At 39.6% G+C, this 25,243-nt stretch overlaps 1 protein-coding gene across 1 annotated transcript in view; it reads left to right on the forward strand.

Annotated features, from left to right (window-relative positions):
- The first annotated feature begins 204 nt into the window (after positions 1-204).
- The window catches only part of GCC2 (GRIP and coiled-coil domain containing 2), a 37,648-nt gene continuing 12,609 nt past the window's right edge, over positions 205-25,243 (forward strand). Inside the window, exons 1-17 of the mRNA XM_082672412.1 lie at positions 205-305; positions 419-475; positions 1,403-1,487; positions 2,612-2,679; positions 6,916-7,020; positions 7,811-10,267; positions 10,997-11,066; positions 13,562-13,662; positions 13,756-13,854; positions 17,512-17,631; positions 18,079-18,243; positions 18,541-18,645; positions 19,292-19,454; positions 22,494-22,594; positions 22,691-22,768; positions 23,754-23,891; positions 24,699-24,820. Coding sequence (XP_082528538.1) covers positions 300-305; positions 419-475; positions 1,403-1,487; positions 2,612-2,679; positions 6,916-7,020; positions 7,811-10,267; positions 10,997-11,066; positions 13,562-13,662; positions 13,756-13,854; positions 17,512-17,631; positions 18,079-18,243; positions 18,541-18,645; positions 19,292-19,454; positions 22,494-22,594; positions 22,691-22,768; positions 23,754-23,891; positions 24,699-24,820 — 4,040 coding nt within the window. The 5' untranslated portion in view covers positions 205-299. The remainder of the gene's footprint in view (positions 306-418; positions 476-1,402; positions 1,488-2,611; positions 2,680-6,915; positions 7,021-7,810; positions 10,268-10,996; positions 11,067-13,561; positions 13,663-13,755; positions 13,855-17,511; positions 17,632-18,078; positions 18,244-18,540; positions 18,646-19,291; positions 19,455-22,493; positions 22,595-22,690; positions 22,769-23,753; positions 23,892-24,698; positions 24,821-25,243) is intronic.

A 25,243-nucleotide genomic window follows, 5' to 3' on the forward strand; every position in this document is an offset into this window, starting at 1 on the left:
CGCCTGAGCGCGCGCGGCCCGACAGTGCCCGACCCTCCCCGGAGGGGCCGGGGCCCCCACTGCCCCAGTGGCGCGCCGGGCCCCGCCCACGGGTCCGACACGACACGACACGCCCCCTCGCGGGCCGGCCCGGGGGCGAGGCGGAGCGCGCGGGGAGCCACCTCCCGAGGCGGAAGCGGAAGCGCCGCCGGGCCGCGGCCTTGGAGACGCGGGGGCGGGGCCAGCGGAGAAGCGCGACCTCTGACCCGCGGCGGGGCTCCGCAGGAGTCAGCGGGCGGAAGTGCGGGCTGCGGGTGGCCATGGAGGTAACGCGGGGGCCCGGGGGCCGAGGGACCACCGCCCCTCCCCGCCTGCCCTCCCCGCCCGCCGGGGTCCGCACAGCCGCGTGTGACCGGCTGGCTTTCGTTGTGTTTTGCAGGAGCCTGTTCACGACGGGGTGGCCTCGCCGGCCGCTCCTGGGACCGGGAAATCCAAGGTGAAGAGACGCTGGAGCGGCGGGGTCTTGCCGGGAGGGGAGGGGGCTCCCTGGGGGACAACTTTCCTCCGGGCTCTCGGCCTGAGCTGTCACGGTCGCGCGTTTAGTCCCTCCTCTCGGAGCTCCCTGGTGTGACGCCTGAGTTCGTCTCCTTGCCGCCCGGCTCAGCGCTGCTGAGAGATTCCGCAGGTTCCCAGCGTTAGATGAAGCCGTCTGGCTTGTGAGGTCCGAGCTGTGGGCGGGCGTCGCGGTCTCGGCTCTGCCTGCGCCTCCGCTGATGTGAGCACAGGTCGCCGCTGGGGCCCTGAACGGGCGCCCAGGAGATGGGGACTTGCTGCCGAGGTTTATTGTTTCAAGCTGACTTTGAGACACTCGCCCAAACACTCGACTGCATTGAAGCTTCACGGTAACCGTGAGATAAATAATGGGGTTATGCCAGCTTTATGCCTAAGAAAACTGAGCCCGCAGGGGTTAAGGAACTTTCCCTGATTTTTAGGTAAAGCCTAAACGCACCCTGATTCATCTATCGCTGTAATTAGGCTTACGTGTTTTCATGTGGTCAGAGACTCCTTTCAGCCTTGAATAGGACGAAGCAATTTTACAGATCTAAGGAACTTTACGTAGAATTAGTCGCAGTTCCCTAATTTTGCAATTAAATCAAAATCTAGAAAGTGTCTTAACCTGTAACAAGGATATCTGTAACGTAAGAGGATACGTGCGATTTTCTCTACATTTCATAATAGTTGCTGAGCTAATAATTATTGAGTGAAACTTGCATTTGCTAATCTTAAAAAATGTGGTGCTTGGTTGACATAAAGATCTATTCAGTAGGATGTTTTTTATTTTTAGGCAGACTTTATGTTTCTTTTTTGTGGTATAGTGGAAACATGAATTCTCCCTAATTGGTAACATCACTGACTCTTCCAGCTGGAAACATTGCCCAAGGAAGATCTTATCAAGTTTGCCAAGAAGCAGATGATGCTAATACAGAAAGCTAAATCAAGATGTACAGGTATTGGGTTGAAAATATTCGTCTTGACCGCAATCTTGTTTAATCATGGTTACAACTCTTAGTTTTGTAATAGTACATTGGCTTGTTTTGTTTATCAGCGAATCCAATAATATTAGCGTAGTGGAATCTGTTATTACTTAGCATTGTAAACTTTGCTTCTGATATTTCTTATTATCTCATATCCCTAAACTGCAGTTATCTTTGAATTAATAAAGTCAGGGAGGAGGATTTTAAAAAGTTTGTTAAAGTTCAGCACTTTTTTTTTTTCCTCATGTGGATCGTATATTCTTCTGAGTAAAGCATTTTCTCCTAGAGTTGCCAGTTGAAATGTTAGAGACATGAAGTTCTGAGCCCAAGGAAGTAAGAAGAGGCCCCAAGTAAAGTAGTAAAAGATTTCTGTTCCTGGAATTTTGAAATATATTTATTTACTGAAGTTGGTTGATTGCCTATTCAGTTTCTCTTTCTTTATATTCCAAAAAGACAAAGATATTAGTATCCTTTTTTAATATGTGTAGGTGAGCTCTTGAATTTTCAGTAACTTAACTGCCCTGCCTAAAAGCCAAGACTTAATTACTACTAGAAAAGGTCAAACTGTGTTTCCGGAGGTTGGATCAGCTTATGATAAGAGAGTAATTTATTTGGAAAGATGTCCTAGGCTCCAGACCTAGACATGAGTTGATGAAATAGATTAACATGTATGTTTAATATGAGGTTAGTTGTTGCTTTAAGATTATACAGTAAGAAGTTATTTACAGCTGAAATAATGTCTGGGATTTGCTTCAAAAATATCAGGATGCATAAGACAAGAGGGGAAGGAGGAAATGAATACAGGTTGGGATGAAACAAGGTTGGTCATGTAGTAATTATTAAACCAAGATGATGGAGCATAGAGATTAATCGCACTATTCTCTCTGGGTTTTTTTAATTTGTTTGGAGTTTTCCATAATAAAAAGGAAAATAAAAGGTAATGAAGGGTGAACTTAGTGCTTCCTCAACATATCTGCTGCTTCTTAAATGTATTCTAATTTATAGTGATCTTTTTTTAAGAATGTACTTATCACTTGAGCCAGTAATTATTTTCTTCATTTCTGAACTAGTATCTTTTTATTTTTTTAATTGTTTAGAATTGGAGAAAGAAATTGAAGAATTGAGATCGAAAGCTGTTGCTGGAGGAACTGATGATATTATTAAGGTAATGAAACAGTTGTAGTATTGCTTTAATTTTCACTTCTTTGCTTAGAGGAGATGCCTGATGATAAGTCGGATTTCCTTGAGGGCTGTCAGCCTGCTTGAGCACTCTCTGGCTTCCGTGCCTTTTGTTCCACTTCCTCTCTGCCCTTGGTTCCACTCTTCACCTTTCTGGTTGACTGTAAAAAGAGAGGTGAATGACCTCTGCGTCCCTTTCTGTTCTGAAGTGGTATTACTTTCTGTCCTTTCATCCTTTACACACTGTAATTATGGTTATTGCTTCAGTCTCAGGCCTGCTGTTCCCTCTCCCCATCAGAAAACCCAGCCACACTCAGGACCTTGATGATTCTCTCCATTCCCATGGTTCTTTGTTAAACACATCATGTCTTACTTGCTAACCGTACTTACCTTGATAACCCGTAACTGGGCTCTCTTTCTCTCTTACTTCTGCATACTCTTGTCAGATGATAGAATGTTGTTTTTATATTGTTATTCCCTGTTTAAGATCCTGAGTTGCTCATTCTTTCTTATGTGCCCTTAATGTAATTAAATGCTTTTCCTTCCCCCACTTGGCCTACCTTCTTTAAAGTTTCTTTGCTTTTCAAAGCTCTGCAGAAATTTTTTTCCTTGCTTTTGCATGTTTGTAATTTGAGTCATAGTATCTATCTATTCTTTGATTATATGTTATCTTAGTGTCCCAACTTGTGAGCCATGCACAATTGAGGGACTCCCATGAAGCTACTACCAGGAGTCTTTAAATCGCTGTGCGTACCTTGCACTACCATTTTGTTCTTCATTTAGCTAGAACAGTGTATGAATCCTGAATGGTGTGCGCAAATACCATTTGGATTCGTAATGCACCGATTGGTTGAAGCATTACTGAATTAGTAATGGTTTTGTTTATTTGGTCACTATGTATTTCCCTGATTAGTAATAGCAAAAGTACAACTCCATGTAGTTAAAGAGCTCTGACTGTGGAGCCAGACCACCTGATTCACACCTTCAGACCCCTGCTGTGCCACGCACCAGCTATGTGACCACGGCTACGTTTCTTTTTTTTTTTTTTTTTTTTTTTTTTTTACGGCTACGTTTCTTAACTTCCTTCTCTTCCTTCATCTGTAGACTAGGGATAATAATAAGGCCTACTTTCATAGAGTTGTATTATGAGTTAGTACATACAGTACGTAGAGCTGGATCTGTCACATAAGTACTCAATGGTTTTATTATTACCATATATTATTTGGGGTATATTTTCTACACACATGTATACATACATCCATCCATGCACACCCGCACTAAAAAGGAGGTTTTTGTATTTGAAAAGAGCACTGCAGAGATTCTGTTCTAATTTTGCATCAGTTAACTCTTGGCCCTTAAAATACTTTTCATGCTGTTGCATTTCAGAATATTCAAATATCTGTCCCTTATTTCCTCCTTATCAATGTATTCTCCCCTTCTGTCAAAACTACTCCTAAAAATTTAAGGGTAGAAAATTTCTCTCAGTTAGCTAACTTTACCTTTCAGGTTATTAATTTAATATTAAAGCATGTTATCCTGACCACTCAAGTCTCAGAAAGTAAAGGTTGGTGAAATTAAATGAGAATGAAATCTTTGGTTTCCAGTGTTAATGAGAAAATTACATTGGGGAGTGATTGGCGGAGCTGTGCATCAGTTATTCAGTTGCTGTAAGTAAGTTTTCTGTTTTAGGAAAATCATATACTGCAATGTGATATGTCCTCTGCACCTCTGGAAAAGGGAAAAGACTTTCTTGCTATGTTTTGTCTCTTCACTGGGAAAAGTACACTGGAAAAACATGGCTTTGAATACAGAATTTTCTGTCCTTCATAAAAATGTATGGCTTTTTACAAGTTTTAGTTATTAAAATTTCTGATAGTCATCTTCTAGTGCATTGAAATACATCTAAAGTTTTATTGCAAACCTGGCATATTTGACTTTTAAAAAAGAGGAATAAAAACCCATATTTTCCATGTCAAAATTCGAGGTGTATGGTATTACAGTGAACTTATATGCTGCTTCCAAATGCAAGAGGAAGGTAAAAATTGCATGTCAAGATGCGGAATTTCTAGTACGTATCACTTATTGTTTTCTCTTTGCTGGAATCAAATTTGTATTTCCTAGGAAATAACTGTCCATTTGTGCCTCTACTCTTTAAGGATATTTATAGCTGTTTTCAGATAATGTCCTCTGTATATCTCCTAAAATTATTAATGTTTTCAGGCTTCCCCTGATAATTTACCAAACAGGAGTTTACATTGCAATACTATGCAATGTGAAAAAACTAATTTTAAAACTAAAATTGTTTTAACAAAAGTAATATATGCTCATGATTTAGAAATAGTACTAACAACTAAATAACTTATAATTCTAAATAGCTTATGGAAATTATCTCTGTATTTCTGAATAATATGCTTATACTGCTTTTCTTTGATTTATCCCTTGGTGAGACATTTAGCTATTAACTTCCTGTTACAACAGATGAAAATTTAGCTATCTTTCACAATGACTCCTACTTGCCAACTGGTCAAATAGATCAAATAATCGTTTATTTTTTTTCTGGACACCTGCCTCCTAAAGCCTTCTGTCCTGTGCTAATTTGGTCTGGTTGTTCTCCAGGTCTGCTGTGGTTTTCCTGGAGTCGGCCTTTTGCCATGATCCAGTGAATTATACTGCTTTCATATGTTGGCCCCCCCCCCACCCTGTTTGCTGGGTCACAGGTCATTCACTTTCTTGGTTAACCTCATTTTGGTAGAGCATGTCCTTCTCCAGCTTCCTAAGAACAGATGCATAGGAGGAAAATTTTTGTGTCATCTTGTATTTAAAAGTGGCTTTATTCTACTCTCATGTTTGAATAATAGCTATAACTTGGTATAGAACTCTAAATATTTTCTACATCTGCTTTGTTTTTGTATTTTTGAACAAGAGTTTTTCTTTATTATTTCACAAAAGAAGTTCAGAGGCAGTTCTGGAGTGATAGTTGACTAAGGTTTCTTTAGGATTTTATCTTGGTTTTAATGTTTAAGATTAACTTTATCTAAATTCACAGTGAAATGGGTCTGTGATTTTCCTATCTGTAGAGTCCTTGCATAATGTTATCAAGTTATGCCAGTTGTGTAGAATAACTTGAGAATTCTTCTTGCTTTTTGTTTTGTCTGAAAAAATTCATATGTAATTGGGATAATCTGTTCTTTGAAAGCTTGATAGAACTCACCTATAAAACTATCTGTTCCTCCTGTTTTCTTTGGTGGACAATTTTAAACCACTAGTTTTATTTTTAAGTAGTAATAGTATTGATGATGCTTTTTTTTTTTTTTTTGCGGTACGTGGGCCTCTCACTGTTGTGGCCTCTCCTGTTGCGGAGCACAGGCTCCAGACACACAAGCTTAGCGGCCATGGCTCACGGACCCAGCCGCTCCGCAGCATGTGGGATCTTCCCAGACCGGGGCACAAACCTGTGTCCCCTGCATTGGCAGGTGGACTCTCAACCACTGCACCACCAGGGAAGCCTGATGATGCTTTTTAATTTTTTTTCTTGAGTTACATTTTTCTAGGAAGTTTTATCCATACCATTTTACTTTTCAGTATGATTGGCAGATTAATAATTAATCATAATATTCTTCTTAACTGTATAATCTGTAATTTATATATAGATAGGTTCCCCTGTTATTCATAGTATTGTTTGTGACTTCTGTCTTCTCTTGATCAGTCTTACAAGAAGTCTGTTAGCTTTTTTCAAAGAACTGACTCTTGGCTGTTCTATTTTCCACTTCATTAACTTCCTTTCCTGCTTCATTTCTGCAGGAGGTAAACTTCTCTGGGGTAGGGGGGACACTGGTGATTTCTTGCCCATTATTCTAAGCACTCCTGATTGAGATTGTCAGTCAATCCGATTTTTGAACCTGACTCTCCAGTTCCTGAGCATTTAGTTTTCTAATTAGTGTTTGCCAGCTTCTCATGTGTTTCCCTGCACAAGCCCTTAGGTTATAGACTTCTTGTTCTTTCTAACTCACGTCTTCCATGTCCTCCACTTTCAGTTTTCCAAAGTTATATTGAAATTTCTCATACCCTTATGTCTTTTCTCCTTTTTACTTTGCTCTTATGTATATAGCGTTTTAAATATTCTTACTTTAGCATGGTTTGGAAAAGGTGAGGAGGTAATTATGCATGAAGTCAATCCACCATTTTTAACCTCAGGCAAACAAATCATCCTGTTCCAAAACAGGCATTGACCATACGTCTGGATGCTATGCTTTTGGAAAAAGCAGAGACTGAGCAACAGTGTGTTTCTTTGAAGAAGGAAAATATTAAAATGAAGCAGGAGGTTGAGGTAAAGCAACATTTTATTTTTTTTTTGCTTTTTATTAACTTACATAGTATAGTTATGCATTTTAGAGCCAAGACCTTAAAAAGCATCTGATCTGATTTTAACTGTAATAGTTACAGACAAGGAAACAGATTGATATTTAAAAAGAAAAATAACTGAAATCACCCAACTACTTAGAGATAGAGCTAACATTTACTTGTTCCATTGTGTAATCTTCATTTTAGTTGTAATATTCTTTAATAAAAATGGGAAAAAATACCTATTTTATAAAAAAAATTATCTATTTAAATAAGTTGATTGTCACACATACTCTAAATGTTATCTAAAAGAAAGAAAGAGAGAGAGAGAGAAAGAAAAAGAAAAAGAAGGAAGGAAAGAAGGAAGGAAAAGATAAAAGAAAAGAAAAGAAAAAAGAAAGGAAAGAAAGTTGTGTATTCAGTTCTGGGATATTCAACTGTCTTTCGGGTCTGTGCTAATTTTCTCCCAAAAGCTGTATTACTCTATTCAGGAGATATTCATTAAAGCCTATGACTTAATACAACTTACATAATTTATTACCATTTAAAGGAAAATTAAATGCAGAGATTTCCTAGCTTTTAGTTATTTCTTTGAGTAACCTGTTTAGTACTGCTTAAGGTAGTCGGAGCTTCTAAGCAGAATTCTTGGAATCTCAGCATCGTATTTCTTCATGTGCATTTCTGCTCATTTCTTCTTTTATGAGCCTATGTCTAATTTTTCCTGAGGGCAGGGGTTTGTTTTATCTTAAGTAATTTTTGTGTGCTTACTTTTACAGGATTCTGCAACTAAGTTGGAAGATGTGCGCGAGGAGTTTGAACAATCACAAAGAAACTATGTGAAAGAAATGGAAAATTTGAAAAATGAATTAATGGCAGTACATTCCAGATACAGTAACGATAAAGCTGGTTGGCAAAAGGAACTGGAGGAAGCATCAAAAAAACAATTAGAGCTTTCAGAACAAATCAAATTTCAGAGTGATTCTGAAGATAATGTTAAAAAACTACAGGAAGAGATTCAGAAAATTAAGCCGGCCTTTGAGGAGCAGATTTTATGTCTGCAAAAGCAGTTAGAAGTTGCCACAAATGAAAAAGAGCGAGAAATTACTCATCTCCAAGGAGTCATTGAGGCTAATTCTCAGCAGTACCAAAAAGAAATTAATAGTTTGCACGAGGAACTTTTACAGTTGAAATCTACACACCAAGAAGAGGTGAAAGAATTGAAGTGCCAGATTGAAGCATCTGCTAAAGAACACGAAGCAGAAGTAAATCATTTAAACCAGCTAAAGGAGAACTTAGTCAGACAGTGTGAGGCAAGTGAGAAGAACCTTCAGGAGAAATATGAATGTGAATTAGAAAACGCAAACCAGGAAAATCAGATGTGTTCTTCGCTCTTACAGGAAGATACTCTTGTAGAACAAGCAGTAAATGAAAAAGTCAAACACTTAGAAGATACCCTAAAAGAACTGAGGTCTCAACATAGCATCTTAAAAGACGAGTTAACTTACATGAATAATCTTAAATTAAAGCTTGAAATTGACGCCCAGCATACAAAGGATGAGTTTTTTCACGAACGGGAAGATTTAGAGTTTAAAATTAATGAATTATTACTAGCTAAAGAAGAACAGGGGTGTGTAGTTGAAAAATTAAAATCTGAGCTAGAAAATTCAAATAAACAATTTTGCTGTACCGTAGAACAACATAACAAAGAAGTACAGAGTCTTAAGGAACAACATCAAAAAGAAATATCAGAACTAAATGAGGCATTATTGTCAGGTTCAGAAAAAGAAAAATTAACATTGATGTTTGAAATACAGGGTCTTAAGGAACAGTGTGAAAACCTACAACAAGAAAAGCAAGAAGCAATTTTAAATTATGAGAGTTTACGAGAGATTATGGAAATTTTACAAGCAGAGTTGGGGGAATCTGCTGGAAAAATAAGTCAAGAGTTTGAATCAATGAAGCAACAGCAAGCATCTGATGTTAATGAACTTCAGCAGAAGCTCAGAACTGCATTTAATGAAAAAGATGCTCTTCTTGAAACCATGAATAGTCTCCAGAGAGAAAATGAAAAGTTATTAACACAGCAACAAATTGTACCAGAACTTGAAAATACCATAAAGAACCTTCAAGAAAAGAATGAAGTATATTTAGTTAGTCTCAGTCAGAGAGAGACCATGTTACAAGAATTTGAAGCAAAGATAAGTTCTCTTACTGAGGAAAAAGATGATCTCATAAGTAAAATTAAAGGTTCTCATGAAGAGGTGGAGACTGTCTATCACAGTCGTGAAAGGGGAGAAAGGTTTATTGTAGGACCCGGGGAGAAAGTGGAGCAGACTACCCAGTGCAACAGTGAGCTAGAACAAAAGGTAAATGAATTAACAGCACAACTAGAAGAAACCTTAAAAGAAAAGGATCAAAATGACGAAAAACTGGAAAAGCTTATGGCTCAGTTGAAAACTCTCTCTGAAGACCAGGAAGCAGTGTCATCTGAAGTGAAGTCTCTTCATGAGGAAAATAGTAGACTGTGTTCAGAAAAGAACCAGTTGAGAAGGGATTTGGAATCTCTCCTATCTCAAAAAGAAGGAGATTTTATGCTGAAGGAGCAGATTTCTGAATTAGAAAAGAAACTTCAGTTAACAGTTGAAGAAAGAGATAATTTAAATAAACTTTTGGAAAATGAGCAACTTCAGAAGTTATTTGTCAGAGCTCAGTTGTGTGGTTTTCTTGAACAAATGGAGTCAAAAGTTTCAGAAAAAAGTGAAGAACAAGATGTTGTAAGTGTCCTACAAGCTGTAGGTGAATCCTTAGCTAAAATAAATGAAGAAAAACACAACTTGGTCTTCCAGTATGGTAAAAGGGTAGCAGAGTTAGAAAAAGAGATTAAGTTTCTCCAAGAAGAGAATGTGATGCAATGTGAGGAACTTAGGTCTTTACTAAGAGACCATGAGCTAGAGAAACCTCTCTTAAGGAAAGAGTTAGAAGAAACCCTCTTGGAAAAAGAGGCCCTGCAGTCTGATCTTCTAGAAATGAAGAATGCTAATGAACAAACAAGGCTTGAAAATCAGAATCTCCTAATTCAAGTTGAAGAATTATCTCAAAAATTATGTAGTAAAAATGAAAACCATAATGAAAAAGAAAAATATTTTATAAAGGAACTTGAAAACCTAAGGCCATTACTAGAACAAAAAGAATCAGAATTGCAAGATGTGAGAGCAGAGTTGATATCATTAAAGGTACTATTAATTTGCATTTTATTGATTTTAAAATACTTAGTTCTAGTCATAGACTCTAGAAAATATATTACTGCACTTTGAAGTCAGAAGTAAATTTTTAGCACTTAAGATCACATGCATATTTCTGAAAGTACATTAAACATTTTCACATCACACCTTATCACATTGATCACTTTTTGGTTTTAGATCATTTTAGAATTTTGTTTTTATATAAGATTAGATGATTAGGGGGTTAAATGTTAAAATTGTATAATTAGTTACTAGCAAAGCTACAAGTAAACATGGAAAAATTTGAATTTCATCCTGTGTGGTATGCATATTAACTTAAAGAGCGCTGTTGAGCAGAAATGTAGGCTAAAGTGGTATTTAATTTTAGCCAGAAATTTAGGGTTTTTTCCCCAGATCATGACAGGATAAACTACAATCATCGTTTAATCTTTCCTTATTGCATTATGTAGTTGATATCTGTTGGGTGGTTCGTCTTGGCCTTGGATATTGCTGTTTTTTATAGTAAAACACATGACCTATACTATGTTTATAGTAAAAAGCATCATGCTACATGCATGATAAGGTCAGAATTACCTGGTCTATCAAGGGAAGAGAAAGACTGTTCACCAGATTGCTTTTTGTATGAATTCTCTTTGATAATGATTTTTTTCATGCTTAACATGACGGCCAGTACATCATGGGGAATGCAGTGATTGTCTTTGTTTTTCCTATAAAATCTAGGATTCCTTAGAGAAATCACCTTCTGTAGAAAGTGATCAACCTTCAGTAAAAGAGTTTGAAGAAAAAATAGGTAACTATGGTTTTGCATATGTTGTCACAGTTAATTACACAGATTCTTCTTAGTGTTAGAATAGATTGGGAAGTATTGTCACCAATTAATGAGTTGTTAAAAACATGACTAGCTCTCTCTTCCTGATGCCGCCACTCTTGCCCCGCTGCCATCTGCTTGCCTTCCCTTTCAAAACTCTCACTTTCTATTGTTTAATCCAAAGGAGTGATGTGATTCCATTTATAAATGGTTCCATGATTGGTTTTGGATTTTTCATGCATTTAGCAACCTTATTTGAATGCCCAACTACCTAAGCACTGGTAATAGGAAGGGGGTTAAGATACACACCACGCAGACCGTATCTTCAAAGAACTCACTGCAAGAAGGGGCTGTTACTGCAGTACTTCGGGGTGTGGACAAGGTACGCTGGTGACAGTACAGGAAGATATGATTAACTGCTCGTTTTGAGTTAGGAAAAACATCACAGAATAGGCTGTACTTGTGTGTTGGAGAATGAGAAATTTGACACGAGAAGAAAGGTACTGCAGCAGGAGGAAACAGCAGGTGCTTGTACGTTAACATCCATGACGTCCAGGAGCCTCCTAGGAAGTTCTGGAGAGGCAGGAGTCTGAGCATGAAAGGGCTGGTGTGTTGTGCAGAAGAGCTGGGACTTCCCCATACCCGTCTATTCCTCAGAGTAACATTAGGAGGTAGCTCTTTTATTCCCATTTTAAGATGGAGAAACAAAAAAGTGTTGTGTGATGTACCCATAATTCCCCAGTTTAATGCCCAGTGGGATTGGTGGGGAGAGGGGACGGGTGGTTGAAAGAATTTGGAATGACCCACAGTTTTCTGTAATGGATGACTGGGGAAGGTCGGGTTAGGGGAGAGCATGAGTTCAGTTTTAGACAAATGAAACTTAATTACCACCCCAACTGGAGATGTCGAGTAGACTACTAACTGTGCAAATCTGGAGTTATGGGGAGAGGGTTAGACCAGATAAGACTCCATGCTTAACACAGTGGGCATTAAAAGCCATGAGGTTGAGATCCCAAGGAAGTGAGCGTAGGAAAAAAGACGAGGCCCAGAGACAGTTCTCTGTCAAAAGTCAGAGAGAGAGAGAGAACCAAGGAGAATGAGAAGGAGTAGCTGGTGAGGTAGAGCCCAGAGCATAGGATGGCTTTGAAGCTAAGACAGATGAAGTACAGGTGGAAGAAGTGCTTGAGGAGGGAAGAAGGGTCGCACCAGCAGTCAGAGCTAACCCGAGCTAAGCAGCACCCAGCTCATTGGCGACTTGATAACACTTGCCATGATGTACTGAAGCCAGAGCCTGGTTGAAGTAGGTTCAGGGGGAAAATGGGGGAAGAGAAAGGTGAGGAGGGCATGTATAGACCACGCCTAGAAGGAGTTTTGCTAAAAAAGAAAGAAGACATGGGACAGTGTCCAGAGGGGAGGCGTGCTCTTTTGCCTTTCTTTGTGTGATGTTTCACCTGTCCTATCATGACCCTCCCCTGCCCTCTTTAACTGCTTCCACTCTTTGTTCCTGACCTTAATCTCTTTGGTGATATTTTTCTTATTGCATGTTTGTAAACTGTTGGGAAAAAATCTGTTAGGGGGATTTGCTGCACAAGAGAGGGGAGAATTGCTACACTGATGCCTGAGTAGGTGAGACTATGCGGGATGACATGCAGAAGTGGAACACTTGGCCTGTGCAATGGGCACACACAGTGCACCTGTCGCAGCCAGAGGAGGGCAGCATACGTGAACACAGGTGCTGTGAACACTGGATGAAGAAGCAGGGACAGAAATTCAGATCGTAGCTGAAGTTAAGCAGAACCAAGAAGTAAGATCAGGAACACTGGTGTTTAAGTCGGGGAGGTGGCTAGAGAGGATACGGGAGAGACCCAGATTGGACGTGTAAGCAGATCGCAGGTTCAGTTGTAAAAATCAGACCCACCAACCAAGAGGCACGTGCCTATGGATCATAAATGTTTAAGCGCATCTGATATCTCCTCTGCTTGATCCTGATCTGCACATCACCACCTAAAAGCCTAGCATACTTGCGTTGCCAGGAAATCTTCTACTGTTAAAGGGGTCCTGACAGCCTCTCCAGTTTATAGACACTTAGGAAATGGCTAAAAACAGTAGGCTGGGACTTCCCTGGCAGTCCAGTGGTTAAGACTCTGCACTTCCACTGCAGGTGGCACGGGTTCTGTCCCTGGTCAGGGAGCTAGGATCCCATATGCCATGTGGCATGGCCAAAAAAAACAGGCTGTTTTGGAAGATTGAAGAAAATGAAAATTCTTTACATTGTTTGCCTCATTTAGAAAATAAGTAAGCTTTTACTTTAAAAAATAGATATTAATATTTTGCTTTTACTTTATTTTAATCTCAAATTGCAAATTTTGTGTTCCAGATTAAAGATCCATTTCTAGGGCTAAAGTAAGTAAATAATGGGTGTATTTTCGCTCTTTTCCTTTGAGTCTATACATAATTGTTTCATTGTATGTTTTTAGCATATCTGGAAGAAGAATGCAAAGACAAAGAGGAGAAAATAGAGAAGTTAAAACTAGTTGCTTTGAAGGCAAAGAAAGAACTAGGTTCTAGCAGAAAAGAGGTAAGGTGACTTAAAAAGGCAACGTTTAAGGAACTTACATGTCAGAAAATCAAGTTTGTCTCTACATAAAAAACTATTGTATATTTAAAATAGGCCCAGACGCTACGGGAAGAACTTGAATCTGTTCGCTCAGAAAGGGATCAGGTGTCTGCTTCCATGAGAGATCTCATTCAAGGAGCAGAAAGCTATAAGGTAAAAATAGTTATTTTAATAACAAGTTATATTTGTAACTTCTGAGTTAAGGAATGTACTAGAAATGTAAAACTCTTGTCCATAACATAATCACCTTGTATTTTTTAGTAAATCTTTTTTTCTATTTTTTTGTGTAATGTATCATCCTAGTATCAGATTTTAAGTGGCTAAGCTTTAAATATGCCTTTAAGCTATTGTTTTTTAAAACTAAATTTCTGTTTTGGGATTTCCTAATAAAATCAGTAACAAAAAAGATGGCCATTGTTACTGTTATTATTTAATAGTCTTCTGGCCAGGTGAATAAATGTGAATGTTAGACATGTCTAACACGAAAGTGAAAACATTATTTGAAGGCAGTATTGCTTGTCTACCTAAGTAACATGAGAATCTATTATAAAAAAATATAAGAATTAAAAGTAAGAGAGTACCATTATATTTATTTATGCATTCAAATATTTATACAGCCAGGCTAAGTACTGATTACTGGGGAGACGGTGGTCAACCAAGTAGACGGAGTTCCTGTCTGCTTGGGAGTTCCTGTCTGCTTGGGACTTAAATTCCAGTGGCAGACAAAAATCCAAGAAAATACTGTGTGGAAAAGTAAAGGCGGGTAGGGGGAGGAGAGTGGCCAGTAGTCAAGTGGGACTTGATGGAAAGAAGAAAATACCAAAGTAGTCCAAAAAAATGAAATTTCAGGAAGCACTTTAATGAGACTAAGTGAAAAGAGGAAATTGACATCTTGCTCTACCAGACACTAAAATTTATTATAAAACTACATAATATGATACAGTTCTGATGCAAAAATAAGGCAGGTTAATTGAACAGAAGACAGAGACTTCTGGGGACTTCCCTGGCGGTCCAGTGGTTAAGACTTCGCCTTCCAATGCAGGGGGTGTGGGTTCGATCCCTGGTCGGGGAGCTAAGATCCCACATGCTTTGGGGCCAAAAAACCAAAACAGAAGCAATATTGTAACAGATTCAGTAAAGACTTTAAAAATGGTCCACATCAAAAAATCTTTAAAAAAAAAAAAAAAGGAAAAGAGACTTCTTTATAAAAACAAGCACTCACAGGCCCCAGGCACTCTTCTAAGTGCTTTACCTGTCTTGTCACACCTGATATGTGTGTGATAAGTATGTTGTTAACGTTGCTGATTCACCAGTAAGGAATCAGAGGCACGGAGGTCACAGAGCAAGTAACTAGTAGAGCTGGGGTTGGATTCAAGCAGTCTGGTTCCAGATCTGTTCTTTTACCAACTAAACTGTGCAACCCCAGTAAGATTTGAAAACAGAGAAGCCAATGCAGAAGGAATCAGAAAACTACTTCAGGAAAATTTGGTTAGATTTTTACTTCATGCCACACACCAAAATAAATTCTGCAGTTTTGTCAAAAAATGAAAGCAATTTTGTTAAAACCTAGAATAAAATACTTGATCATTCAAGCTCTGGATACAAAATACTTTTCTCAACCTAAAAGCAGTTAAAGAAGTTACAAGGGAAAAGACAAATTGAACTAGATAAAATATAAAATTGACATATGAAAATATGACAAGGGGTTAGTATCCTTAATATATAAAGATATAAGTCCATGTTTTAAAAAACACTTCTTTGAAATTCATATATGAGGTTGTCTTTTATGAGCCATTGGGAGCTTGCTTCTTCACATTTTCAGAACCCATATGATTATTATCTCCTGCAAAGGTAGACCAGGTATACCAATTTATTTGTTTAAAATATGTATTTCAGAGGACTGGGAAAAAAAGAATAGAACATCCAAGAACTGTGGAACAGCTGCACAAAATATAGCATATGCATAATGAATGCCATAGGAGAAGAGAAAGAGCAACAGAAATACTTGACACAATAATGACTGAGAATTTACCCAAACTAAGGTCAGACGCCAAGTTACAGATCCAGTAAGCTGAGAGAACACCACACATGGTACATACCAAAACAGTGACACCAAGGCAAGTCATTTTCACACTACAGAAAATCAAAGATAAAGTCCTGAAAGAAGCCATAGGGGAAAAAATAACCTTATTTATAGAAGAGCAAATATACGAATTACCTCCAGCTTCTCAGAAACCATACAAAAAAGAAGCATGTGGAATGAGTTAAAGTGTTGAGAGAAAAAACCCACCAACCTAGAATTCTGTGCCCTGTAAAATTATCCTTCAAAAGTGAAGAAGCAATAGAGTTTCTCAGATAAAAATTGAGACACTTTGTTGTTAGTAAACATGCCTTTCAAGAAATGTTAGAAGTTCTTCAGAGAGAAGGAAAATGATATAGGTCAGACCCAGAAGAGGCAACACAATGTTTTTTGTTTTTGGCCATGCCTCGCATGTGGCATCTTAGTTCCCCAACCAGGGATCAAACCCAGGCCCCCTGCAGTGGAAACATGGAGTCTTAACCACTGGACCGCTAAGGAAGTCCCCAACACAATATTGAAGAAGAACAGAAGAACAAAGTGGAAGGATTAACCTACCCAACTTCAAGACTTACTGTAAAGCTACAGCAGTCAAGACAGTGTGGGGTGATATTGGTGAAAGAATAAACAGAACAGTGGGACAGAATAAAGCCTAGAAGCAGACCACAGATATAGTCAGCTCTTGACAGTGGAGCAAAGATCACCTTCAACAAATGGTGCTGGAACAGCTGGACATCCACATGCAAAAAAAATGAATCTGTCCACAGGCCTTACACCTTCACAAAAACTAACTCAAAGTGGGTCACAGACATAAGTGTAAAACACAAAACTGTAAAACTCCTAGAAGATAACATAGGAAAAACAGGTCATCTCCACCCTCGATGACCTTGGGGAAGACTCCAAAGGCACAATCCATGAAGGAACCGATAAGCTGTACTTCTTTGAAGGCCACTTTCAAGGAAAACTCACAACCGTTTTGTTAGTTATTTTGTACAGGGATTCATTTTTATGCAGGAGAGCAGTCAGTAGTCCAGGAACAAGGCAAAAACAGGGTTTATAAGAAGCAGGGAGAGGAAACAAACTACAGGCAATCCGGAAACAGTGACTCATATATTTTGGAGGATAACCCCACAGGCTGGTGTATAGCACAAAGGTCAGTCCCAGGATTCTGTCCTTGAGTAGGGGCCAACTAGGAATATCAAAGAAAAAAATTCAGTTGGTTTTAGAGTCTTCAGAAATTGATGAACGTTTTGCATCAAAGGGTGAGACTGTATAAAATGTCTTCTTGTGTTCTTCGATTAGCACCTCTGCCTCACCTCAGGCCAGGCCCGAAACAATTCCCTCAGCAGAATTCTTTAGGTGGAGTTAACAGGACCAGGTTAAACTTTTTCTCCTCCCTTCTTAAATGTTGTATACATTTCAGAAGTTTATTTTTGATGACTAGGATATATAACTGGGAGATGCTATATTGTATACATTTTAAATCCTCTTCCCTTGAATAGATTTCCCCACCCATACTAAAAGTCATCTGGATTATGCTAATTGTATTATATAACATACAATATATTGGGTATAATATATTGGGTATTCTATCAAATGTTGAACCTAGGTAAATATTTCAGGCTTCCGGAATGAACTCATAAATCTTGTATTAAGATGGCTCAGTAACACAGTCTGGCTGATTGAGTGTGTGATAATGCCCTAAAGGTACATCCTTTTGTCTCTTGTTGAAGAATCTTGTATTGGAATATGATAAGCAGTCAGCGCAGTTGGATCTGGAGAAAGAACGGGCTCATAATTTTGAGCACCAAGTAGAAGACCTGACAAGACAATTAAGGAATCTGACTTTTCAGGTAACTTTAAATTGAGCAAATGCATACATGGAAATTGTAATAAGTATATTTCAATTCTAATTTTTTTTGCACAAAAAATTAAATTTAATCCATAGTCAGAAACTTTATTTTCTTTTTCCCACTGTTGGGAGAAGACTATGACAGAAAACTAGCCACCATCCCGTCTTATTGCTGTAATCTCAGTTCTGGGTTTTTTGTTTTCATTTTTTCATTTCCGCCTTTTCCTCTGTTAGTGCTGCTGGTCTCTTGTAATGTTTGCCAAATTAATATCAACAGTGGTAGTGTTTTAAACTTACTCTTGATTTTCCGTTTTCATTCTGTGGAATCGATTTTGAAATCTTCACTTTTTTATGCTATGCCAATATTCTCATTAATGTTGCATTTTATTCTTCCTCTCCTGTGTGTATTTTCTGCATGTTTACAGTAATGAATCATTTGTCATTCTAGTGTGAAAAATTAAACTCAGATAATGAAGACCTCCTGGCCCGTATTGAGACACTGCAGTCTAACACCCGGTTATTAGAAGTGCAGATTTTGGAAGTCCACAAAGCCAAGGCCATGGCAGACAAAGAGTTGGAAGCTGAAAAACTTCAGAAAGAGCAGAAAATAAAGGTAAAAACAGTTCTGTGGGATTAATTCATTTATACAGTGATATTTTTATCAAAGTATTTAAGTGAATGAAAGACTTGCTAATGAGTAGCATTTGTTAATATAGCAAAGTTTATTAAATCCTTAATGTATGCCAGCTATGAATTTGAGAATCCAAGTTATAATTTTTGGGTGTATTCTTTTTTTAAGTATGGAACTTTCTGTACTTTATATGTCAGATTTATTTTATAGCCCCTTACAGATACTTTTTTTTAATGCTGGTTGGCTTAGGGGTGGTGATGTTTTTATTTTTAATTTTAGGAGCATGCCAGTTCTGTAAACGAGCTTGAAGAGCTTCAGCTACAACTGCAAAAGGAAAAGAAACAGCTTCAGAAAACCATGCAAGAATTAGAGCTGGTTAGAAAGGTAAAATGAAACACCAGACTCAAAACCGATACGAATATTCACATTCTTAAACTATTCTGTAAACATAGAAAAGAAATATTTGAAAAACAACGTTAGTTGTGGTGCTGAAATACTGCTTTATAGATTATTTGCCTCCAAGTACTGAAAATTTAATGTAGTTCTCTGAGTGCCTGTCTCTCCAGAAGAATCTAGGCTCACAAATTATTAGACTTCAGTTTGCTATTTTATTTTTCATACCTGATTGTTGTATGACAAATGAAGATTTAATTAATGTCAAAAGCTAAAGTTAGTATTATGCTTAGAACTTTGGCTCATTTTTCTCTACTTTTTCAAAGATGAGGGCAAAAATAAAGGTACTATAAGAGTTGCTTAAATATGAACATTTATAAATAAGAGCCCCACAAGAGCAGATACACCAATTGTAGTTAATGAAAACTATAATGAAATACAATGACACTGAAAAGTCAAATTATTACAAAAATACTTTCTGAAATTACAAACTAGAATGTATCCAACTTGTAGTTTCTGCCTTAATGTATGAACTTTCTCTATAGAGCCAGTGTGTTCCCGTGGCATCCTTTTAGAAATTCTGGAACAAAAGTAACTCATCTGGTGTTATGTGGATCTTTTATTATAACATGTGCAGGATGCCCAACAAACCACATTGATGAACATGGAAATTGCTGATTACGAACGTTTGATGAAAGAATTAAATCAAAAGTTAGCTAATAAGAGCAGCAAGATAGAAGATTTGGAACAAGAAATAAAACTCCAAAAACAGAAGCAAGAAACGCTGCAGGATGAAATGAGTGAGTAAAATAGAGCCCACTTTGGCTCGCGGTCACTGCCCCCAGCAGAGGGCGGGGCCGGTGGGGGGGGGGGGTGCTAGCTGTGGCTTTCACCAGCTCCTGGCGGCCAGATCATCCACACAGCAGGGACCCCGCCCGAGGACCAGAGGGGGGGCTGTGAAACCACTTCCTGTACCCTTGTGTGCAGTCCAGGTGGGTGCTTAATGTGTTCATTCCCGTAAACGGTTCTCAGGTGGTCCTGGGCCACCATTTGCTGATTGTCAGCAGAGTGGGATAATGCAGTAGCGGCGAAATCTTTCTTTTTCAGGTGATTATATTCCATTTTATCTGTTAAATAATTTCTAATGTAAGCATCTAGAGCTCTAAGTATCCCTTTAGGCACTCCTTCAGCTACAGCTAACAAATTGATACGTTGTATTTTTATTTTAATTCAGCTGAAAATACTTTTTAATTTCCTTTGAACCTCTTTTTTGGCCCATGGGTTTTTTGTTTTGTTTTGTTTTGTTTTGTTTCTGGCTACATTGGGTCTTCGTTGCTGCACCTGGGCTTCCTCTAGTTGCGGCGAGCAGGGGCTACTCTTCGTCGTGATGTGTGGGCTTCTCATTACGGTGACTTCTCTTGTGGAGCACGGGCTCTAGGTGCGTGGGCTTCGGTAGTTGTGGTACGTGGGCTCAGTAGTTGTGGCTCGCAGGCTTAGTTGCTCCACAGCATGTGGGATCTTCCCGGACCAGGGCTCGAACCCGTGTCCCCTGCATTGGCAGGCGGATTCTTAACCACTGCGCCACCAGGGAAGTCCTGGCCCATGGGTTTTTTAATTCCTAAGTAATTAAAGGAATTTTCAGATATCTTTCTGTGAATGGTTTCTTTAAATCCTTACTGTGCACATACCACGTCTTGCAGCTGCGTTCTTGTGCAAACTGGGTAGCAGGGCTCCAGGTCACACACGTTGCAAACATTTGGTTTTGCAAGTTAGTCAACTAGCTGAAAAAGAGTCTTGAACCTGGGAAAAACTAAAAAGAGCTGCTTATTCAAGAAACCACCCACTGTCACTGGTGAATAAGTACAGGAATGAGAGGTTCAGGCAGCGGGTGCCAAGAGCTCAGAGGGAGGAGCTTCTGCAGACAAGCGATTGAAAGTTGAGACTTGCGTTGGGTGTGAGATTTGAAGAGAAGAAGCAGGTTGGGAAGGGTGGTCCTTTCTGCAGCATAGTTATGAGCAGAAGGGAAAAGAAATAACATAATTTTGGAAGTCTTAACTAGTTGGAGGAAAAGGCTGCCCTGTTAGGGAGAAGTGAAATGTAATGAGGAAGCTCTTCTTTATCCAGCTCAGAAAGGCCCTGAGTGCCAGAATGTACTTGGGCCCTTTTGAAGGACAGCGGGACAGATCAGTGAGCACAGCGTGGAGTCTTGGAAATGCCCCCAGCCTCGGGCAGCACAGGCCCTGCAAGGCTGAGCTGGGGAGCTGGGGACCCCCGGGGAGGGGGGTGAGGACACATCAGGACAGTGTCCATGCAAAACCCTCAGCCAGCTCACTCTGCCTGGGGCGCGAGGAACACACATCTCCTTAATCCCAGGCCCTCCAGCATCGGGCCCCCGTGTACCTTCTCAGCCTAACCTTCGTTACTCCCTCGGTGCAGAGGCCCTTCCTTCTTCCTGAAGCACGACTCATGTTTTTCCACGACTGTGTCTGCTGCTGTGCCCTCACTCTCCCACTCCTGTGCTCACCTTCTGGAATCCTTACTAATCTTAAATGTTTGCTGTTCCAGGAAGTCTTCCTTGTCCCAAGCAGATATAACCTGGATATAACCTTGAGCCAACGTGGGTCCGCATGGCCTTTTGCATTTCTGTCGTAATAGTTATATTTTGCTTTACGTTATCACACTATCCCAGATGGTATCCTCTCTTTTCATTCTGTGTTCTCGGAGCTCATAATTCCTGGAGCACTTAAAGGCTTTGTATGTAATTTGTGCCTTGTACAGTCTTTTCAGGACTGGGTAAATAGTTGCCAGGAAGTAACTGATGATAACATATCGTAAAGGCAAGTTAAGGTATTTTCTTACAGGACAGCTGCTCTTGTTTACTGAGTGATACCGTCATTGCATGTGGATTTAACTTCATGGAGTTAGTCATTGCTGGTGGGGTCTTCTAGCAGCCGTCACGTGGCCACGTTCGTGGCCTAGACTCAGCATCAGGCACACTTGTTCTCTAAAGGACCAGGTCGTAAATCTTGGGCCCCAGGTCTCTGTCAGATGTTCTTTACTTGCTTCACAATGGCTGTGGCCAGGTTGGCCTGCTGGTGTGGTTGGTACTGTGATCTGGACAGTGAATCCACTTATTCCCATTTGATGCTCTTCTTTACCTCTGTTAGCATAAAAGTTTTTTGTTTTAATCATGTTTCAGTCTGTTCCTTAATGAACTCTTTGTCATTAATGAACAAAACAGTATCACAAACACAGATCAGGTCTGTGCCTCTAAGGCGATTAGAAACACACAACACCTCTTTTGAGGTATTTCTTACAAGTAAAGTCTATGTTTTAGGTACACAGTAAGTATATGCCTTTATTTTAGAGATACGTGCTAAAATACATACAGACAAATGGACTTCAAGTGTGGGGGGCCCAGGGGGCACAGGAGTAAGTGAGAATGTGGGTCTGGGGTTGCAGACGTTTGCTGTAAAGGGCCAGACAACACGCATTTTCAGCTTTGCGGGCCCTGTGGTCTCTTGCTGCGCTAAAGCAGCCGTAAACAGTATGTAAACAAACTGTTCACAGAAACAGGCAGCAACAGTGGCCTGTGGGCCTGACGCCTGATCTGGGTGGAATGAGATTGGCCATGTGTTGGTGATCGTTAAAGGCAGTGATGGGTCCAGTGGGGTTTAGTGTGTTATTGTCACTAGTGTCATATGTGTTTGCAATGGTCCATAATAAAAATCTAAGACAAATTCCTTTCAGAGGTAGACTAATACAAAGAAAAGACTTGTCATTTGTTTACTTAAATTCACTCATAAAACTGTTTCTCCTGAAACGATCTCTCCCACTAGCTTCACTGCAGGCTTCAGTACAACAGTATGAGGAAAAAAACACCAAAATCAAGCAGTTGCTTGTGAAAACCAAAAAAGAACTGGCGGATTCAAAGCGAGCGGTATGCGAATTCCTCAGTGTCGTATTTCAGTCCTTATTCATAGAGGATTTGTGAATAACTGCACTATTTACTTTAACCGAGTTTCTTGTTCTGTAGGAAACTGATCACTTAATACTTCAAGCGTCTTTAAAGGGCGAGCTGGAGGCAAGCCAGCAGCAAGTAGAAGTGTATAAAGTAAGATTCTTTTTAGTCTTTAAGATTTTAAAAATTTGCATGTGGAAGTCAGGTGCCACTTGGGAATTTTCTAAACATATATGTATATATTAAACACACACACACATCTCTCCCCCTAAATGTTCTTCATCAACATTTTGAGGAAGGAGAAGCAGTGAGCCAAGTGGGCTTATAACTGGGTTTACCACTGAGCATAAGCTTGGTTCTTCGCACGTATTGGAAAACCCATAATACATTAAGAATATGGCAGCAGAAAACAAACATGGCCCCAAACCTACATCTGAACTTTCTTTTTTTTAAAAAAAAAATTTATTTATTTATTTTTGCTGTGTTGTGTCTTCGTTTCTGTGCAAGGGCTTTCTCTAGTTGTGGCAAGCGGCGGCCACCCTTCATCACGGTGCGCCGGCCTCTCACTATCGCGGCCTGTCTTGTTGCGGAGCACAGGCTCCAGATGCGCAGGCTCAGTAGCTGTGGCTCACGGGCCTAGTTGCTCCACGGCATGTGGGATCTTCCCAGACCAGGGCTCGAACCCGTGTCCCCTGCATCGGCAGGCGGACTCTCAACCACTGCGCCACCAGGGAAGCCCCTGAACTTTCTAAATGATAGTATAGTCACAGGAATCTGTTTATAAAAAGGTTTTATATATTCATGTTACATTACATCTATTACGTTTATATTTTTTTATATCCATTATGTTTATATATAATATCTTTAGGTATTTAATTAAACGTTGAACTGTAACGTGTTGTCTGGAATTTTTTTCATGATTGATTTTGATTCAAGGAAAACCAAGTTAATTTATTGTGAAAATGTTCTACTCATATTGACTCCAGTCTTTCAATAATCATAAGTTAAATATCCTACTATTTAATTACGTCCCTTAAATATAGTCCTCTCTCAAAACCCAAGTTGGTGTTTAACGAAAGTCGGTTTAACCAATGAAGATCTGATTCACCAGAGCCTGACCAAAAGCCTCTGCCCCCAGATTCAGCTGGCGGAAATGACGTCGGAGAAGCACAAAGCTCACCAGCACCTGAAGGCGTCCGCGGACCAGCAGCAGCGCACGCTGGGCGCCTACCAGCAGAGGGTGGCAGCCCTGCAGGAGGAGTGCCGCGCGGCCAGGGTGCGTCCTCCCCAGGGCGGGCGGCTCCCACCCGGCTTGGCCCCATCCACCCCAACCCCAGCCCAGCCCTGACTCTCACTCGCATAACTTCTTTTTGCTAAAGGGAAAGACATAGATACATACTCTTTCCATTTTAACCTTGTTTTACAGTTTCTGTGTGGAAGAAAGGTATTTTTTTTCTTTTTTTTCTTTTTTTTTTAGTTTTTTCATTAGGAAGGTTACAGTTCTCTCTGAGGGCTAAGTGATTATAAAATCATATTCTGTTAGAACAGCCACTTTCTTTCTTCAACACACAGAACAGACCCCTGCAGTGGTTTTGTTACAGGTGCAGCTCTGTCTAAGCCACCTTGGCAAAGGGGCCTTGGAAGGTCACGGGTCACTTCAAGAAAGTCCAAGACCTAGAATTTAACTTTTCCCACTCTCTTTTGAAAAGTGAAGTTCAAGTAGCTTAATTTCTTTGAATTAATTTTTCTTATATTTATCATAAGTGAAAATTGTTCTAAAGTTCCAAAGGCAAATAGTGCTATTATAAAATTTATGGGCAATAAATTAATTTACATGGGACGAAAACAGGTAGAAATGTACCTCTTGTCAGACAAAATTATGTTGTTCAAAGGCTTTAAAAAAGTGTAAGGCCAACAGAAGTATACTTTTTAGGGAAAGGTAACTGGGGGCTAAAAAGTATCAGCCATTTTGCTTATTTTTAAAGAAAGGTTTTCATCTTAATTCATTAGTCTCTGAGAGAAAATAGGAGGATCACACAACCTAGAAAATGCAGTAAATTTCTCTCTCTCTGAACTGTTACAGGCAGAACAAGCTGCTGTCACCTCTGAATTTGAGAGCTACAAAGTCCGAGTTCACAACGTTCTAAAACAACAGAAAACTAAGTCTGTGTCTCAGACTGAGACCGACGGAGCCAAACAAGAAAGGTAAAGTCTGAGCTACGCGGAACCTCCCACGGGGGTGGGAGATCCTGCTCTGGTTGCTTTTGACCGTGGAGGTTTACATGTAGTCACCAGTGAGGACAGAGCCGGCTTCACCGCACTGTTCACGCGGAGAGACGTGTGCAGGAGCCGTGGAGCCAGGCGGCGTCCGGACACCCGGGCCACACAGTCCAACCCTGTCCGTCGGTTCCGGTCACAGTGTAAGGACAGACGTCACCGTTACGTCAGGACTAGTTTTTCCACTTTTGAAAATACAGTAGGAGAATAAAAATACTTCCTTGATGTACTTATTCACCATTAGTTAGGCTAAGCATAAGTTGATTAAAAACATTTTACTTGTTTCAAAAAGTTTTAAGTTAACTAAATTTTCATCTAGAATTAAATTTTTCTTCTTAAATTTATGACAAT

The sequence above is a fragment of the Grampus griseus genome (assembly GCF_964374135.1).
Source record: "Grampus griseus genome assembly, chromosome: 15".
Classification (NCBI taxonomy): domain Eukaryota; kingdom Metazoa; phylum Chordata; class Mammalia; order Artiodactyla; family Delphinidae; genus Grampus; species Grampus griseus.